A 20,654-nucleotide genomic window follows, 5' to 3' on the forward strand; every position below is an offset into this window, starting at 1 on the left:
ATTATTGACCAATTTTTTTGTACAATAATAATAATAATAATAAATTATGTAAAAGCATAATACATAATATAATAAACTAAATAAAGAAGGTATTTATAGGTATTTTATACTTTTATTTTTTATATGAAATAGATTCTTACAAGTCTACGAGTCAAGTCTATGACTTGAGTTTATAAAACTCTCATGAATCTACATAAACTATTGAGTATGTTAATCTTGTGCATGACAATGTAATGGTGTGGGTTCAAAGAGAAGTGATACCATGTGGTCTGGGTTTAAAGAGACGCACGTTAGGACAAGAGTAAGAAGATGGGATGTGAGGGGTATTTTGGGGTGTTGAGATTTATTTTAAAGATAAAGGGGGTGCAGGAAGAAATTTTGAGGTGTAGGCAGAAATTCCCACTATAATATCAAGTAATCAGATTCCTTAACCTCATTTTATTTGAAATGGGCTAATTGGGTGATTGAACATTTGTATTTATTTTGGTTGAGCATTTTGTCAAAGATGTTAAGGTTAAAGTCATGTTTCAGTATTCCTTTCTCTCAAAAAGGGCTGTAAGTGTAGATTTGAGTTCATATGTTTTTCTTGCTACAAACTGTTTTGACATTTTATAAGGATGTAAAAAGTACTGTAGAGTTAAACATTTCTGCCTTGAAAGTTATGCTCTCTTATATGTTTTCTTTTTCCTGCTTTTCTAGCTACTTATCCTTGTTAACTAATATCACAAAGCTTATATAATATACCAATCGTCACTTACAAGAGACCCTGAGACAAATCCTCAGAGACTTCTATCATTATTTGCTGTAATGAATCACGTAGACCTGCATTTTTTTTATTCACAAAGATTTTGGCATAGTAATATCACCAAACTATGACTAGGCAGCTTCTGCAAATCCTATACGGAGATTGCCATAATCAAACACTGTATGATATGCCCCCAAGAAAATACTTCCAAGAACCCTGCACAAATACCAGTATTGTCATATACAAGGTAGAGGTTGAATAGAGAGGGAGAAGCATGCATTTGTCGCATTTCTGCAATGACTTAGGAACATACATAATTTACATTTTATCAAAGAAAGACATTAACAAGACTAGTGTAGATTACCAGAGGGGACCCTGTGGGGGAGGCACATCTATAGCAACAAAACCGCCGTAGCAGACAGTAGAACAGCCTTCTTCAACTCGAAGGACATACTAAGAAGAATAAAGGGGAGATTAATTGTCTGAGATTATGAAATGGCAGTCATGGATTGCAACAAAAAATACCTTCTTTTTTATGTTTACTTGCCAAGCATTTTTAATGCAAACGGATAGAAGCAAATATGAGAAGTTGGAGAGAGCTAAATAAAATTGAGGTAGGTATCAGATATAAATAGTTAAAATACATTATGCGTGATCGCTTTTTTCTAGTGCTAAGGCACTGATGTATAAACTACAAAATTCATGTTAAACAACAGACCTGTTCTGGAGAGAGGGGAAAGGACTTGTTTCCAATGGTGAATGTAATGTGTGGCATAGTAGCAATCCTATTGCAGTTTATAAATGATTGTCCCGGGGGATTTGGGAGCTTCTCACAAAGCTTTTAGAAGGAAATTGAGACAGAAAAAGCTTGTGAGTGCTTAATTCGAAACATATTTGAGGCATATCTAGCCATTAATATTGTAAGTTTGCAAAAATCTACCTCATCCACATATTTTAATACTTTTTCCTTTACATTGCTTTGCTTAAGCTGAACTTGGATCCAAAGGACAATCATATTGCAAAAACTACAAAAGGGGCTCTCCCTTGTTTGAGACCGATTCCAACTTTGATTATGCACCACTGTTTTAATAACATCACTGCAGGTTAAAGTTAGACTTTTGTTAAGAGACTGGGACAAAGGAACGTGTCTCTAAAGAATCAAGATTAGGAAAACGAGAAAAGTGTACTCCATTGTATTAAATTCATTATTTGAACAGAATCCAATGGCACTGCATATAATGTCAGGATATAACTGCAGACATGAAACATAAGAAAGAAGGTAAAGGATGGTTAAATTTCAAGTAAAGCGGTAAATAATCATTGAGTTTAAGTGTAAAATTACAAATGAAACAAACCCCAGCAATCAAGGATTCCCATATTGAATCCCCATAGTTATGGAGAATGCTTTTACACTCAAAACTGGTATATCCTTCTGCTCCAATGGCATGGTTAATTTGAGTCACAACAGTCTGTAAACAAAAACCACTAAGAAAAAAACCGCAAACAAAAAGTAAACAAAATAACGTATCAAGATAGGATACTAATGTTTGAGATCATACAGTTGGACCAGCAATTAATGATGTGCCCGAGTCAACAACTGCAGCACAGCCACCCTCACATAAGCCTGTAAATTTTTTTACATGATTTTCTATTGTGAGTCAGGTCAAATGTATTTAAGAAAAGTACCAAGCATAAAAAATTTGGGAACAATGAATGTCAGCACTAAAAAAATTGAGTTGTGTTATTCATACAACAATACTCTCTCTCCCTCCATGACATCATTAATTTTCATTTCATACTTTTCTCCGTACCTCTCTTCATCACATCATCAATTTATGCTGTGAAAAATGAATCAAGAGGACCAGTTGAATTTCAGAAGCAAGAAGTTGATGCACAAAACCTTTTAGTTCTACTGGAAAATGTTCCAACATATAGCCTATTAGTATAATGCAATGTCTAGGAATTTTAATCTCTTCATACATCATATTTAATCACAGCTATGATAAACAATGAAAAAATGTTGCGGATTTAAGCAACATGACGAATATAAATGTAAGAGGACCTGTTGAATTATTTGCAAGTAGAATATCTCCCAAATCAATCTGCAGGTGCAAACACCAAAAGTTAATAATGACTTGGTTGGTGATAATAGATATGGATGAAGTTCTAAATATATTATACCTGCCAATAACCTTTTTGAGAAACTGGAACGTATGTGTGTTCTCCTCTAAAATGCCTGTAGTCAATACCACCAAAGACAATCTCACCCCCCATCTCTTCTGATGGATCTTGATTTAGCCAAAGAGAGAAAATTTTGTGGGATATGAGCCCTCCTTCCAACATATTATACCTGCAGTCGCAACACTAATCATTGTTGTATTTAAGACATAAAAAAACATTAGAAATAAAAAGGGAAGTTTGATCATCCTTCTAATCTACCTTATTACCACAAAAATACAATCACACCATTGTTCTTGCACTTCTATTCAAATTTAAAATTGAAAGAAGAAACATAAACAGAGAAATGACTTAATAAGGTTCATGTGTGTACCAAACTGGTGTGACTTTTCCAACCGAAGTATCCTGGAATCCGAGTCCAAGTATGCCATCAAATGGAAGTGCTGGAAGTGCCAAGGATCCTTCCCTTGTAATCTCAGCAAATTCCTGGAGGATGGGAAGTAACAAGCTATCAGTGCAACCAAAGAAGCATATAAAATTCAATCATAATTCTGAATGAAAACTAATAAAGGAAAAAATACTGACTTGATCTTTGATGATGATATCCCCAACTTGTACATTATCTTGGCTGAAGAATCCAAAAATTGATCCTTGGCCGTAAGGGATTTTACAAGGTATTCCTGCATATTTTCCCAAATGCAATTTATGTACATTGAAACGAACATATTTCTGTTTCTGCATATCCAAACAAATGGAAGCACCTAAAAAGGAAAGCAATTAATTTAACTTTTCAATTATATGCCATGCTAATCCAAAGTTACCGATTTCGGTATAGGTGCTAGATATCTTCGACCTATACTTGGAATGAAAATAGCAAGCGATCTGCATGTGCCATATGTGTTTTCAAAACATGTTCATTCAAAAAGACATTCAAATAAGTGACCAAATGCATCAGATTCAGATCATGGAATAACTTACAGAGAAGATGCATTTAGAAGACGGAACCCAAAGATTCGAGCTTCCCGTGTCAAACACAACATTGAAGTATTGTGGGGGTGAACCAATGCTAATCTCCCCAAAATATTGTGCATCAAGATAATTCTTAAGATATACTATATCTTCATCACAACAGTTTCTATTAACACCCCCTAAATCCCTGTGATGACCAGCCTCTTTGATTCTTGCAGCTTTAAGACACTGAAGGTCTAAAGTCCTCCTTTTTAGACCAATCCTCATCAACCTCCCATCATTAGAAGTTGCAAAAGTTATTGATCCAAACCAAGCCCAAACACACATACCAACCAGCAGATACTTGAAATCCATACTTACAACTCATCTGGGTCTACCAAAAGTTCAACAGAAGCAATATAAAAAAAAGCAGCAGATTAATTACAAATAATCACACCATCTTTACAGTTTTCAGTTCTGCTAACAATTTCATTTCACTAAAGTTCATTTCAATGCCAGCTATACAGCTATACAACTATACATGAAGCAGAGATTTCTAAACAAATGCAGAAAATAGACTATTACTCGCTCGTCTCCGGTGATTAACCATCTTAGACTCTGAGTTCTTCTAACTGATGACAAGTATATCTAACTCTAAAAGACCTCGTTACTGGAAGGCTTAGGCACCTTGCTTCAGTTGCTTTCCTTATATCCCGACTTAACTTGCCTTACTGGAAACAGCTATTGCTATCGATACCGTATTAAACCAAAAGCAAATGAACTCAAATATGCAAGCATGATAACTTATATGCTGTTCTATATCTTGATGAATCTAGGAACATTTGCTTGCATTGTATCATTTGGTAACATCATTTGAATTTCAGAAGCAAAAGATAAAGAAGTTAAAGGTTCAAAGATTAGACTTAAGCAAATATTAGAAGCCTAAAACCAAAGGTAATTACAGATAAGAATAAAGATATAAACTTGAAAAAATCACACCTGATGCAGAGGTGTTTGATCAAAATATGACACTGCAAATTTTTACATGACTTCATATATAAAGCTAAACTATGATACGGGTCTTGCAAATTTTTACACCTACTAGCAACTGGGTATGAAGTTTGAACAAATTTACCACTTCCCCCTTTCCATAAAAAAAATCGTAGTTTACCCTTTTAATTTTATGTTTCAAGTAATTTTTGGTGCTGGAAAGGAACGAATTAACCTTACATGCATGGAAAGCACCGCGTAGTTTCGCTTAGGATAATGCTATTTCTCGCACGGTAATAAAAGTGGAAGTAACTTCAGCGGTTTGCAGCATACGATGTAACACGTGCGTACCAGTACGGCATACTATATTGGTATATTTCCAGAATCCAGAAGGTCATATGAGTTGGTAATAGATGTTCATGAATTTTATGAGGAAGTGTTGGTCGTGCCAAATTCACCGCTTCACGCCCTACCCGCAAGGACCAAAATTAAACCAATATTTTTTTTTTGTAATATATTAATTGTGAAACGTGTAACGCATGGGCATTTTTATAATAATGTTAAATATATTTCAAATTGTTATCATTTTTTAAATTTTTCTTGTGCAAAATATATTTTTATGTTGACCGGTAATGTTCTTCAAACTATTTTTTTATTTAATTTTTAATTCTTATTGTCAAATTATTTTGTTAAATAATGACATGAAAACGGATGTTATTCTTTTTTCTTAAGTTAAAAGCTGTTAGAATTTGCTTGATGAGAACATTTAACATATTTGAAATATTTTGTACGGGTTAAAAATCGTCAGAAATGGCATTCCCAAGGTTTTATCCTATCAGTGAATTAAATATCAATGAATATAACAAAATGCCACCACTTCTCAAGAGCAATACTGACGACAAAAAGAAAATATTCAACACCAAGTTTTGACAAGATCCACAGATCTATATCCACAATGAAGAATCAATCGCACCGTTGAGAAGGCAAGATGGATCAGCGGATGAACATGATTCAAAAGACAGTGTCTGAGTGATTCAGGAGGTAGTGATCAAATCCTATGTCCAAGGGTATTGGATAGAAGACTCCAAGAGGATTGGACTAGAGCGACTAAAGAAGGCCTTAGGATTCTCATGAACCTCATGGTAGATTTTTGAGCCCATAGGTCAAGGTTGGGTCCACTCTTCTTTGTAAATATTAGAATATGTTTTCCTTCTTTTTGGCCTTGTATTTTGGCCATTCTAGTAGTATAGGGTTTTAACCTTGTATTTCAGGGCATTATGAGTAGTCTTTGTAGTAGAGACTTTTTTTTTGTATTTACATGTATATCGACATGGGATGAGCTTAGCTATTAGAGGGGTGTGTGTAGCTAAGCATTTTCATGTATTTTGGCATGGGGGTGAGCTTAGCTATTAAAGAGGTGTGTGTAGTTAAGCATTTCCATGTATTTTGGTATGGGGGTGAGCTTAGCTATTAGAGGGGTGTGTGTAGCTAAGCTATAGCTTCTCAAGGAAGCTTCACAAGGAGGTGAATTTAGCTACTAGAGAGGGTGTGTAGTTAAACTCTAACTTCTCAAGGAAACTTTCATTTAGTTAGTGCATGTCTAACACTTGGCATAACTTTGATGAATGTGAAACTTGTGAGACACACTTCAAAGTTCAACTTCTCTCCCTCTTTTTCTCCTTCAATTTCGTGTCCCCCCCTCTCTCTCTCATTCTCTTCCTCCATTGAAGCTTCCTCTCTAAGCTTCATATCCAAGATACTCTCTTGGTGATGAAGTTCCTCCTTCCATGACTTATTCCCTAGTGGATGGCGCCTTCTCTAACCTTTTCTCCTTTATCTTCTGCTGCAACTCCATGGTTGAAAATCACCATTGAAGGACCTCATTGAAGCTCAAATATCCAACCTCCATAGAAGCTTCTCAAGCAAGTTTCCATCAAGTGGTAATTAGAGCACAAGAGCTTCAAGTAGGTGCTCTTTAAACCTCCATTAACCTCCATTGTTGTTTCTTCATTTTTCTCCATGTATTTCCTCACATATCTTGTGCTGAATGTTGTTAACATGATTTTTTAGAATTTCCACCAATTAAACTTGCTATAGAAGCTAGATTTGATTTTCTATGGTTCAAATTTCTTGAACCATGAATTGTGTTGAGTTTAGGTTCCTTTGAATTTTGTCTTGCTATTTTTTTGTGGCTGAAACCTAAACCATAAAATTCTTGCAAAAACATTAAAGTAGAAGAAAACCTCAAAAATCTAGAGTGACTTGTTCACCTATTGTAGTTTTGTCATAGAAGTCATGTCTAGTCATGAAACTTGTCACATAAGATTTCTTATGTTGTGCTAAATTTTACTTTTCTTGTTTCTTTCTCTAACTCATTTGTTCATGAGTGTATGAAATTCTTTTATCCTATTAGTTGATTTGAGTCAAATCTTGCATGTTAATTAGTCCTTAACATGTTCATGCAAAATTCTTAGAGAGTCTTTGATTGTGAACCTTTTATTGAACTTTTAAGTTTCCTTATGATTGTGTCTATTGTGAATTTGAGTTTTGGTGATTGAATTGCTAGCTGAAATTTTGATCCTAAGTGAATATTGAACTCCTAAAACTGTGGTAAACAAGCCTAGTGAGTTCAACATACATAGGAAGGTTGAAAGTAAGCCTAAGGCAATCAATATACCATGCTTAAAAAATTCAAAGTCTGAAATCGTTGGTGTTGGCAGCTTGAACCTATGAACTTGTAAATGTTACACCCTCTACCCCTCACATATATACTGATAAAGGAATAAAAATCCAAATATTAATTAATAGTATTTTTTTTTACATTTGTAAATACAAGTTTTTCAAAGGGATAAAAGGCTCACATTCACTTTCTTCTACATCATATTCAAACTTGTCCAAATAAATAATAAAGTTATCTCGGTTTAAGCAAGACCGTCTAAGACTTCATACAATTAATATAAAACCCTATACCCCAATGTCACATCCTATCAGAGCGTTGTGTCTCGACGTCTTTCAGCACAAGGTTCCTTAAATCAATTCACCTAGTCGTCTGCTCCCCCGAACACAAAGTTCAAGATCATCACTGGATCCAAACACAAACAACACACGGGGAGTGAGTTATCACATTCCTAACTAATAGAGAAACAAGACAACTAGATATACATATCATATAAACTAAATAAAATTTACTTACACGTAATTCACGTAATTCCACCACTTTGTCATTCAAAGTTCACTTTTCATCCATCAATCACACTTTTCAATCATCAATCACATTACACAAGAATCTCACTTCGATCAAGACATAATAACACATCAATTTCATAATAAACAATTAGCAAGCGCATGAGACAGTTATGCTAAGACTGAAGCCTATATGCAATGTGGTACCATGTCAGTGAAAAACCACCCTGGGGCACTTAGGAGTACATAACAAGACACACCACACTATGGGTTTGCCAGGTCACTCTCACTAAGTAAGATCATAGGGAGACCAGTCAGGGTCACGATGTTTTGCGACAATGTTCCAACCATATGGGATCAGCATAGGCTTAAAGGAGCACTCAAACCCGGTGACCCCCAAGGCCTACACTCCGAAGAGTCTGTCAGGGCCTCTCCCTCCTGATTCAGGTCCAACCCCTAAAATCATTTTAGCACACAGACAATGCTAGTGAATTATACAATACCTACGACCTCACACTCGTGTCTTAAGCACGTACAACATATTGCGCTACAATTTAACACTGGTTCCTAAATAGGAACCTACACTTTCTCTTTAACATTAGTTCCTAAATAGGAAACCTACACTTTCTCTTTAACACTGCACATTTACACTTTTCTCAAGATAACACTGGTCGGATTATTGTACAATTCACAGCTTACAACACAAATAATGTCACATTAAGAGTTAATCACACACTTATTCACAACCAAAACTCATTCACAATTTCACATCTCATAATGTCACAATCCACCATCACATATTTTCACATATCTCACAATTCAACACTTGTTCGACTTTACACTTTTACTCAATCTCAATAACAATATTATAATCTCAAGGCAACATATCATTCCACAATTCATCACATATTTCATTTATAAGCACTGCTCATGAATTATACAATACCACGACCTCACACTCATGTTTCAAACATGTTTAACACAATTGCGCTACAATTTAACACTGGTTCCTAACTAGGAACCTACACTTTCTCTTTAACACTGCGCATAAACACTGGTCGGGTTATTGTATAATTCATAGTTCACGATATAATTAATGTAACATCAAATGTTAACACATCCACTTATTCACAATCGAATATCATGTCCACACTTTAACATCTCATAACATCACATCAACCATCTCATAACATTCCCAATGATATTCATAAGGTACAACATACACATGTTCATAAAATTTAACCATAATATTCTCAAAATCCAACACTTAATAATTTTTGGAATCATACTATAACACTCTACAATATTATTTACATAAATTATTAATATAAATAACTACCTCTATATATATAAACTAGCATACATCATATTAAATCTCAAATTTTAAAGTAAGCTTTCAATGCACAAATTCTAAATAATTATATGAACACTTTGGTCAGTTTCAATTATGATATTAATTTTTTAAATTATATATATAAAAACCTAAACAACAAGAAAAAGAGAAAATACAAAATCAATATCTCTCTCTAAATTTCTCCTTACTTTATTTTATCAATTCATATTAATTAGAAAAAGTACTCAATTTATAGGGTTCACGCTCAACATAATAGCATATCAATTTCACAAAAATTGGTCTGTCAAACATATATAATTCACTGTAATAATTATAAGGATAAAATGAAATTGCAAAAACACCCAAAAACCCCATTCCAATTGATATCTCTAAGGATCCCTACACATGTTCTCACTATTTCTCAATTGTAAATAACTCATCCCTTACCTCTAAGCGGACTCACGTGTCTTCCGACAACAATAGCAGCATCTATAGCGGTTCCCTCAGATTCCTCAAGTTTTTCCTCCTACTGCTCCGATAGAATTCTCGAACGTCAATGAGACGAAGAAGAGATTGAAGCCTCTGCTTGTACTGTCTTCATGCGATTCCTTTTTCTCCCACCATGAAAATTATCTCGAAAATCCCAATGGTGAGAGTTTGCGAAATTGAATTTCAAGCAACATATCCAAATTTCATGAAAATCCAACGGTTAACGAAACCGGGATCGTAGGCTTTTCCTCTAATCTCAGACATGATTTTGCAATTCCCAACGGTGAGAATGCTCGAAATTGTGTTGCAAACGTGGTGCTCAAATTTCAAGACGATCCAACAGTGAATGAGTCCGAGATCATCGTTTTTCTGAGACAGGTTTTGTGGGCTGCGGGAAAAAGAATGGGTTTTCAGAGGAGAAGGGGAAAAAGGAAAATGAGAGATAGAGGAGGCTGAGGAGTCCGTCTGAAAAACCTAACATGTTGCTATTTATAGCTAGGGGCATTTACGACCTATTATTTACTCTATTTATTTATTTTTATTATTTTTACTAAAAAAAATTCTTAAATTTATTTATGAGAAAAATGGGATGTTACAGTAAAAATTACTGGGAATTGGTCACTACGAATTTTAAGCTAAAATTTTACTTAATTTTCTAGGCATCTAGAAAAAATTAGAAAAAAATAACCAAGTGATTTGGATAAAAGGAAAAAAATAAGGAAAATCACACAAGTTGGCAAGAAAATTAGTGTCTAGGAAAAAAAAAGTGAAAGGGAACTCAAAATTTGTTCTATAATTGGTGTCTATTTTATACCAATCTTAGTTCTAAAATTTAAATTGAAAAGTAATGTGAAATCAAGTTCCAAAACTAGAGGTTTCATGAGTCTTTTTTTTATAGTTTTTTTACTCTACTCTAGAGCCATTCTAGGTTTCTCTCTTGCTTTTATGTGCTTTTCATTGCTTTAATTGTTTAATAATCCTTGAAAATTTATCCTATTAAAACTATATTGGTTTAACTTTTATTTCATTTTTTTGTCTTTGGTTATTGCTTGTTTGTTTATTTCCTTGTTTGTGAGTTGCCATATAAGGAATTGGAAAGGAGGATTGGTGTCATCCCTTGAAGAATTTGAGTCAAGAAGCAAGGGGCCAACCACCATAAAAGCTATTGGACTAAGAAACACTCCAAATTGAGTGAAACACCAAAGAGAGAACAGCCACCAAAATTGAGGACTTTTTTGTAACTTTGTAATTAGAAATTTACTTACCTTCATTGCTTTCAAATTTTGTAACAAAAAGATCTTTCATTGGAAGTGTGTTGGGAGCCTCCAATAGGTTACCAAACTTTCATTTGTGTATAATAATTTTAGGCAATTTTCCCTTAGGATAGTGAATGTTTTGTTGGAAACCTTAAATTTGGTCATCCAAACAATCTTAGGATCCGCCTAGTTTACATTTCTTGCACTTTAATTTCTTGCTTACTTTCATAGCTTATTTTCTTTACTAGTCATGCCTAGTTTATCTTGTTATTGCATAATACTTTCTTCTTGCTTATCACGCTTATCTTGAGTTCTTTTGGAATCCTAGCTTTTACCTTTTGCACACCCCCAACAAGAAAGAACCAAAACTTAGGAACTAACATGAGTCATTATTCATCTAGTGTTAATGGTGAGGGTACTAGTCATAAGGACCCTCTATCTAGAATCTTAGATAAGTTGAGTTCCCTCAAGTTAAGGAAAGAAAAACTAGAAAGAAAAGAAAAAGGAAAAGAGAGGGTAGAAATAAATCAAGATGAGAGGGAACAAATAAGGGAAGAAGAAAGAAGGCAAATACTAAAATAGTTAAGAAAAGAAAAACATGCCTCCTATAGTAGTCATGACTCTTGCAAGAGCCAAAGTGAAGAAATTCGTGACTATTATGAAGGAAAGCATAGATCACATCTTAGACCTCACTCCCATAGGAGAGAAAAGGAAAGAAAGCCTCAAGAGGCTAACATTAACCTCCCATACTTCCATAGAAAGGATAATGTAGAGGCTTACTTAGATTGAGAAATAAGGGTAGAGCAACAACTTAAAAGGAACTCTACTTCAAAATCTTATGGCTCTCACTCTTATCCAAAGAAAGACCAAGGTCAAGGCATCTTAGGGATGACACTTTCTAAGCCCAAAGATGATAAGGGGAAGACAATAGAAAAACAACCCTGTAAGGCTAGTATGTAAGGGAAGACTAGCTCTATAAAGTGCTTTAAATATCTTGGAAGAGGACACATTACTTCTCAATGCACCACCAAAAAAACTATGATTATGAGGGGCCAAGACATTTATAGTAGCCAAGATGAGGCTACTACTTCACCTTCCTCTAGTGAAACTGAAGAAGCAAAAGGGGAAGAATCTAATGAAGAAATCTACCCACAAGAATAATGAAATCTTTAATGGTTAAGGAGGAGTGTAAAGAGGTAAGTGTCTCCTCCTAGAGCTTAACTAAGAGTGAAAGTCATTTTGCAATAAAGACAAACAATAAAGAAACTTATCCCCTTAGACAACCTCCACATCTTCTCCTTTGTAAAAAGACACTTGTTAGCACTGCCACACCTCTTGGGCTTGAGGTTATTCCTCAAGTAAAAGAGTTGTTGGATGAGGGTTTGGTTTGTAAGAGCTTAAATCCTTGTGCTTTGTTGGTGCCCAAAATAGGTATTATTAAGTACCAAATTCCTAAAATAGGTGATATGATGAATGTGTTGAGTGGTGCAACCCTCTTTTATAAAATCACTCATGCACCCAACATCTTCATGATTCGTGTACATAGAGACTCATTAGGTAGGTTTGCTATTATTTTTTGTTTCAATACAAACCTAGGTGCTCATATAGGACACCTTAGGTTTGTCGTACTTTTTGATAGGAGTAATCAACATGAAAATACAGAAAAATGGTATGTTTTATTGCATTATTTTCCTTAATTTTTTAAATAGTGATCAAAGGGTTCCCACGGATCCTAAGAGAATAAATGTCATTCTTAAGTGGCCCACTCCACCAAGTATAAGGGAAATTTGGTACTTCCATTACTTAACAAACTTTTACAAAAGGTTTATCTCATATTTTTCTATACTTGTAGCACCACTCATTGATTTTGTGAGGAACCATGTTCCCTCATGGGAAGATGCCTAGGAAAGGGGTTTTTAGACCTTATCCTACTCTAACATACCCAACACCACTAATATATATGTTTTTATTCTTTTTATAGGTGTCAAGGGAAGAAGCCAAAAGTATCAAGAACCTCTAGATTTAAGGTCAAATCCTTTCTAAGGGGTAGGGATGATGCAATCCTACCTCCCAAGGGTATTGGATAGAAGACTCCAAGAGGATTGGGCTAGAGCGGCTAAAGAAGGCCCTAGGGTTCTCATGAACCTCAGGGTAGATTTTTGAGCCCATAGGTCAAGGTTGGGTCCACTCTTCTTTGTAAATATTAGAATAGTTTTTCCTTCTTTTTGGCCTTGTATTTTGGCCATTCTAGTAGTATAGGGTTTTAGCCTTGTATTTCAGGGCATTAAGAGTAGTCTTTGTAGTAGGAAATTTTTTGTATTTTCATGTATTTTGGCATGAGGGTGAGCTTAGTTATTAGAGGGGTGTATGTAGCTAAGCTCTAGCTTCTCAAGAAAGCTTCTCAAGGAGGTGAGCTTAGCTATTAGAGGGGTGTGTAGCTAAACTCTAACTTCTCAAGGAAGCTTCTCAAGGAAGATTTCATTTAGTTAGTGATCTAGGGTATAAATAGAAGTATGTGTAAAACTTATCATAACTTTGATGAATGTGAAACTTATGAGACACACTTCAAAGTTCAACTTCTCTTCCTCTTTTTCTCCTTCAATTTTGTGCCCCCCTTCTCTCTCTCTCTCTCTCTCTCTTTCTCTCATTCTCTTTCTCCATTGAAGCTTCCTCTCTAAGCTTCTTATCCAAGTCACTCTCTTGGTGGTGAAGCTCCTCCTTCCATGGCTTATTTCCTAGTGGACGATGCCTTATCTTACCTCTTCTCCTTTATCTTCTGCTGCAACTCCATGGTTGAAAATCACCATTGAAGGACCTCATTGAAGCTCTAAGATCCATCCTCCATAGAAGCTTCTCAACCAAGTTTCCATCAGGTAGTGCCTTTCGCATGGTGGTGGTGCTAGTGGCGACATTGTCCTTTTGTCATTGATGAGGTGGAAGGCGTCAATGACCTTCCAGGGTCTGACAAAACCCCATCAGGGTAGGGTTGTGAAAGGGGGACTTAGAGATTTGCAATGGAGCATGGCGGTTGTTCGAGAAATGAAAGGATGGAAACTTGCGGCGGTGACTGAAATTGGGCTATTTGGGATCTTTAACTCAATGTCTATGAAACTTTTTCAGGGTTGGAGATCTTTGCATCACCGTTTTATCTACTAAATAAAGAGTTAGAAGGTGGAGATTTTTCTTTCCGAATCAATGTTGACGATATTAGACTATATTACTTTGATTGTCATGGTTTAGGTGTAGTGATGTAACATCCTAATGTTGATGATATTAGATGATATTTGGGATCTTTAACCCCATCATTTTTTGTGCTATTTGCTTTCTGTTTGGATGGGTCTTTAAGGAAGTAATTTCAAGCGGTTGTTAGCCACCAAGAAAAATAACCACCAACAATATCTAAGGGAGTAAAAATATAATTAAGTCACGTTAGCATTTTGTCAAGCAACTTATCAACTGCTATGTCATCCACATAATCATATAATGTCATATCAACAAAATTTGTTAACCTCCTAAAATCAAACTTCTAACCTCATAAATCTAAATGAGCTTTTCTTTCAGTGCATTTAATGTCATATAATGTCATATTTATCTTTCTTTTGCAGCACAATTTCTTCATTCAACTTGAGCTTTTCTTTCAGTGCATTAAACTTCTTTTTTTTTTATATCAACTTCATCTAATTTGTTTCTTGTGGGTTCCATGGTAGCAACATTGAACCTTTCATGAATATCTGATGGTGGTTCTTCAACTACATATTTGTTCACTTGAGCATTGGGTTTTTTAAAAGCACATGCATCTTGTTCTTTTTTTTATCTTCTCCATTTTGTGGTTGAATTTTTTTTCATTAAATCTAAAGCAAAATCCTTATTTTTTTTATCTTAATTGTAATAACATCCATGTTATCTGTATCTATTGACATTCAATTTGAATTTCTAGTTTCAAATTTAGCCTTTCTTCTTCTGATGTTTTCTTTCTTCCTTTTATTTTGGTTTTAATTCTCATGTTTATCTCTCTACGCCTTCTCTTCCTCTCAATTTCGTTTTCTCTTTTCCCCTCCCAAAACCTTCTCTTTTTTCCGCATACCACCAAACCTGTCTTAGAAAAATAAGGATCTCGGATTCATTCACCGTTGGATCATCGTGAAATTTGAGAACCAGGTTCAGAACTCATTTCCAAACATTGTCACAGTTGGGAATTACGAAAACATGTCGGAGTTGAGAGAAATACCCTTTGCATCATAGATTTTCCTTTTCCTGTAGAAACCCATAACTGTCTCAGTAAAACTATGATCTAGGACTCGTTAACCGTTGGATTGTCGTGAAATTCTGATATGTGGTTCGAAATTCAATATCTCACAGCTTGACCGTTGGGATTTTTCAAATAAATTTTGTGGAGAGAGAAAAAGGAATCCCACGAAGATAGTACAAAATGAAGGCTTTAATCTCTTCTCTTTCTCTCTAACGTTTGGGAACCCTATTAGAGAAATTCAGAGGAAGAGCTCAAGGAATCTCACGAAATTGCTCGAGAAATCTCATATGTGAGCCTGCTTAGAGGTAAGGGACGAGTTTATTGCAATTGAGGTTAGAATGAACATGTGTAGGGATCCTTAGAGGATTAAATTGGGTTTATTTTGGAATTTTTATTAAATCATAATTTTTCCTTTATGATTTTAAATATAATATTGATGTCCTGATGCAAATTGGTTGATAAAATAGAGTGCTCTTGGTGTTTTCGTTTCTTATACCTATGATTTTGATGAATTGATCTTGATATAATTGTGTCAAATTATTGGTGGGGTTTTACTCCCCATGTTGTGATAACCCTTTTGTTTTGTATAAATTGTTATATGGAGATTATAAAATGGTGATTCAAATTGTGAGTATGTGATAAATTGAACCTGTGATGAAAGGTGAAATACATGTGTATTAATATGTGTGTATTGAGTCATGAGTTATGAACTGTGTTATCATACAATTGTAAGACCCTTTAAGGGTGACGAGTATTGTGATGGGATCCACTGTGGGAACCCAACGAGTTTAATCACAAACGCGACGAATTAAAATGATTTTGAAAACAATTGAGTAGTTGTGTGTATTGCATAGTTCATAGGTAAAGTGTATATGATTCATGAGGTGTGATAACATGCTACTTTGGGATCATACCATTGTGATTGAGACCGAATATATGTGATAAATTGAGTATGTATTGACTCGTAATATATATGTGCATTGAGATGTTATGTGCATTGAGTTGTGAGCTATGAATTGTTCAATCACACGACTATAAAACCCTTTAAGGATGACGAGTTAATGCTAAGATCCTTTAAGGGCGACGAGTTAATGCTAAGACCCTTTGAGGGCGATGAGTTAATGCGTGATGAGTATTGTGATGGAATCACTGTGGGGACCCGACGAGTTTAATCACAAGCATGGCGAGATAAAAGTATTTTTAGAACAATTGAGGAGTCGTGTGTTTTGTACAATTCATAGATAGAGTTTATGTGCTAAAATGTTTTATGGGTTGGACCTGAATGAGGAGGGAGAGATCCTGACAGACTCTTCGGAGTGTAGGCCTTGGGGGTAAATACACCTGGTTTGAGTGCTCCTTTAAGCCTGTGCCGATCCCACATGGTTGGAACATTCTTACAAAACAGTATGATCCTAACTGGTCTCCCTATGATTTTACCTAGTGAGAGTGACCTGACTTACTAGTGTGTGATTTGTCTTGTCATGTACTCCTAGGCGCCCGATGAGGTTTTTCATTGACATGGTACCACATTGCATATAAGATTGAGTCTTAGTGTATATATGTTGCATAACGCTTGTGTATTGATCAATATTGATTGACTTGGTGATATTGTGTTTTGATCCTTGAGTACGTGAATGTTGTGAGAATGAATGAGACGTGTTGTATTGTGATGTGATGTTGGGCAACAAAGTGGTAAAATGATGTGAGCTATGTTTAAGTAAGTTTTATTTTGTTTATATGATATTTATACCTACATGTTGTCTTGTTTCTCTCCATTAGTTAGGAATGTGATAACTCACTCCCCGTGTGCTATTTGTGTTTGGATCTTATAATGATCTCGAACCTTGTGTTCGTGGGAGCAGATGATTAGGTGGATGACTATGAAGAAGCTCATGCTAGAGGACACAGGAACACAATGCTTTGATAGGATGTGACATTAGGGTATAAATTTCTATATTAATTGCATGAAGTCTTGGACGGTCTTGTTTTGAGTTGAGATGATTTATTATTTATTTGGACAAGTTTTATTATGATATGAGAAAAGTGAATGTGAGCCTTTTATCCTTTTGAAAGGCTTGTATTTAAATGTGTTTTAAATTTTTTTAATTAATTTTGATTTCTTATTTCTTTTATTATTAGTACATATATGTGAAGGGTAGAGGGCATCACACTGACTGTTGTTTACCTTTAGAAAAGTGTTTATGCACAAAGTGTTAAAAGGAAAATGTAGGGTTCCAAGTTAGGAACCTGAAGTGTTAAATTATAGCACAATGTATTAAACATGTTTGAAAACATGTGTGAGGTCGTGGGTATTATATAATTCATGAGCGGTGTTTGAATGCAAAAGTTTTTTTAGGGGTTGAACCTGAATCAAGAAGGTGAGGCCCTAATAGATTCTTTGGAGTCTAGGCCTTGGGGTAAATACACTCGGTTTGAGTACTCCTTTAAGCCTATGTTGATCTCATATGGTTGGAGCATTCTCACAAAACAAAGTGACCCTAACTGGTCACCTTATGATTTTACTTAGTGAGAGTGACCTGACATACCTATTGTGTGACTTGTCTTGTTATGTACTCATAAGCGTCCTAGTGTGGTTTTTCACTGACATGGTATTACATTCCATATAGGGTCGAGTCTTAGTATAATTATTGCATAATGTTTGTGAATTGTTTATTATGAAATTGGTGACTATTGTTATGTCTTGACTCGAGTGTGTGATTCATGTGTAATGTGATTGGTGATTGAAAAATGAATTTTAAATGATAAAGTGGTGAAGTGACGTGGATTGTATTAAGTTGAGTTATGTTATAAATACTTCTATAATGTATTTTGCTTATCTTTGTTTATCTATATTTTATTCAGAAATGTAATAAAGTTGTATTTGGATCATGTGATGATCTTGAACCTTGTATTTGTGGGAGCAGATGATTAGGTGAATGACTTTAAAGAACCTCATGCTAGAGGATGCTGGGACACGATGCTCTGATAGGATGCGAAATTGAGGCATGAGTTTCTGTTTTAATTGCATGATGTTCCAAACACATATTTTATTTTATTCCACTACTTCACTTGAGTTCTTCTGTAAACTTGGACGACCTTATTTTGAGTCGGAGATATTTTTAATATGTTTTATTGGTAACAGTGAAGTGAATGTGACCATTTTACCCATATGAATTTGTTTAAGCGATTTGAATAAAATTGATTTAATAATACTTAAGATTTTTATATATTTTTCTTTATTATATGTATGTCGGGATATAGGGTGTTACATGGTGCATTTAACTTTTTTTTTTTCATATCAACTTCATCTAATTTATTTCTTGTGGGTTCCATGGTAGCAACATTGAACCTTTCATGAATATCAGAAGGTGGTTGTTCAACTACATATTTGTTGACTTGAGCATGAGCATTGGGTTTTTTTAAAAGCACATGCATCTTGTTCTTTTTTTATGTTCTCCATTTGTAGTCGACTTTTTTTCCCCATTAAATCTAAAGCAAAATCCTTGTTTTTTTTTTTATCTTAACTATAATAACATTCATGTTCTCTATATCTTTAATCATCCAATTTTGGTCTTCAAACAACACCTTGTGGCCTTTTTCCAACAGTTGAGCAACACTGGAAAGATTTTAATCAATTCCAAGAACATATAAAACATCAAAAATCAATTTCAAACTTAAGTAACACTTAAAAGATTTTAATTGCAATTGCTCATTCGTCCTATAATGCAATGTGTACTCCATTTTCAATTTTGACTTTGGAAATAAAGTTTTGTTGATCTCTTTGAAAAACTCTCTGGTTGTATGTCATATGATTTGTACAACCGCTATTAATAAGGCAGAACTTTTTTGAGTTGCCAGTAGTAGAACATATCCTTGCAAATAGTTGTTCCACTTTCTCTTATTGTTAATGCTCAACAACCTTGGCCTCTAGATATTGATGAGACTTACATATCTTCTCCATATGTTCTAATTGACTACATTTGTAGCAATTTGTGTTAGGCCTCCACCCATAATTTTTCCTCAATTTCTTTTGCGTTTCTCCTAGACACTCACGTGCAACTGCCTCCACCAACATTTTTTGGTAGGAGATTAGTTTTTGGCAATAAGAACACGGTGGAAAAGAATGTGTGTTATTATCGCCATCTCTAGCTTGCTCCGTTTTTTATTTTTTATTTTTTTTGTGTGCCGCAATTGTTGATTTGCATTTTAACTTGGAAGCAATCCTCCACTATTTCTCATCTCATAAGTCTTTATTTGCTCTTCGACCTACCAGGCATGTGTGAACGGTGCCTCCATATAAAAGATTTGGGCCAAAACCTGTTTTGGGCATTCTTGTCTCAACTTTTGTTGGTGTAAATAAAAGTCCAGCACCTTTGCCCCAATGTATGGCTGCTGCATCACGTGAGATTGAAAGGGGGCAATTGGTGAAGAACGTGAAAACAAATTAAACAACCTCAAAAACCAAACATATGCAGCAACAACAATAAATAGGTTCAGATTTAGAGTTGTGGGTTCAGTACCGCTTTCACCTTCGTTATTCATATAGTCAAACATCAAATAGGTTCCATGCTGAAGGGGAATATAGACACCACTACCACAAACAAGCAACATCAATTTATCCTATATCAATTTATCCAAGTGATGTGTTTTCACAATTCCATTATAAGATATATATATATATAAGAACTTCTGAAACAATTTAGAAATGATATTTTAAGTCCACTTTGTTCTAATAAATGATGGAAATAAATTATATAGTGATAAATGGTAATTGTTTGTAGTCTTTACAAATAAATAAAAAAATTAGAAACATGACTACATAGTATTAAACATTTTAGTGTCACAATATTCATGACATCGATCTATAATAAAATCTTTCAACATAATAAAATTGCATATCTATGACAAGAAAAAGAGATAATGTCAGTCTTTAAAAATTAAAATTGCAAAATGAAAGGTAAGGGACATAAACCACTTTGGTTCTGGGACCTGGACCAGCCCTTAAGTTTATTTAAAATTAAAATGTAAAGTGCCAGGTGGGGCTTTTAACTACTAGACCAACAAAATTGATTTGGTATATAGCAGCCAAGTTTTATTTATATATCATATCTTGCATATATATATTTTTATATATTTAATATATATCGAATAATGTGATTCAATTAGTTAAATCATTGACAAAGCGACCGGATTAATCACTGGTTTAGTTTTCAAAACTATGATTACACCCATGCCAATAATATGCCTCTGGCATTCATAGCGTGCATTTGTGCGAAGATTAAA

At 34.7% G+C, this 20,654-nt stretch overlaps 1 protein-coding gene across 2 annotated transcripts; it reads right to left on the minus strand.

Moving 5' to 3' along the window:
• Positions 1-580: 580 nt before the first annotated feature.
• Positions 581-5,312, minus strand: LOC114386526 (cyprosin-like). 2 transcript variants are annotated; one of them, XM_028346541.1, is made up of 14 exons: positions 5,102-5,312; positions 3,902-4,265; positions 3,745-3,805; positions 3,509-3,603; positions 3,297-3,409; positions 2,927-3,095; positions 2,808-2,847; positions 2,305-2,369; positions 2,101-2,214; positions 1,933-1,997; positions 1,686-1,842; positions 1,464-1,583; positions 1,110-1,198; positions 581-961 (listed from the first exon to the last, which is right to left on the minus strand). In XM_028346541.1, exons 2-14 carry the CDS (start codon positions 4,244-4,246, stop codon positions 877-879), a joined length of 1,518 nt encoding a protein of 505 aa, XP_028202342.1. In that variant the 5' UTR covers positions 4,247-4,265; positions 5,102-5,312; the 3' UTR covers positions 581-876. The 2 variants fall into 2 exon arrangements, with proteins under 2 accessions (XP_028202342.1, XP_028202341.1); XM_028346540.1 differs by lacking the exon at positions 5,102-5,312 and adding an exon at positions 4,871-5,061.
• Between the last annotated feature and the right edge of the window lie 15,342 nt (positions 5,313-20,654).

Source organism: Glycine soja, chromosome 15, assembly GCF_004193775.1.
Source record: "Glycine soja cultivar W05 chromosome 15, ASM419377v2, whole genome shotgun sequence".
NCBI classification, from domain to species: domain Eukaryota; kingdom Viridiplantae; phylum Streptophyta; class Magnoliopsida; order Fabales; family Fabaceae; genus Glycine; species Glycine soja.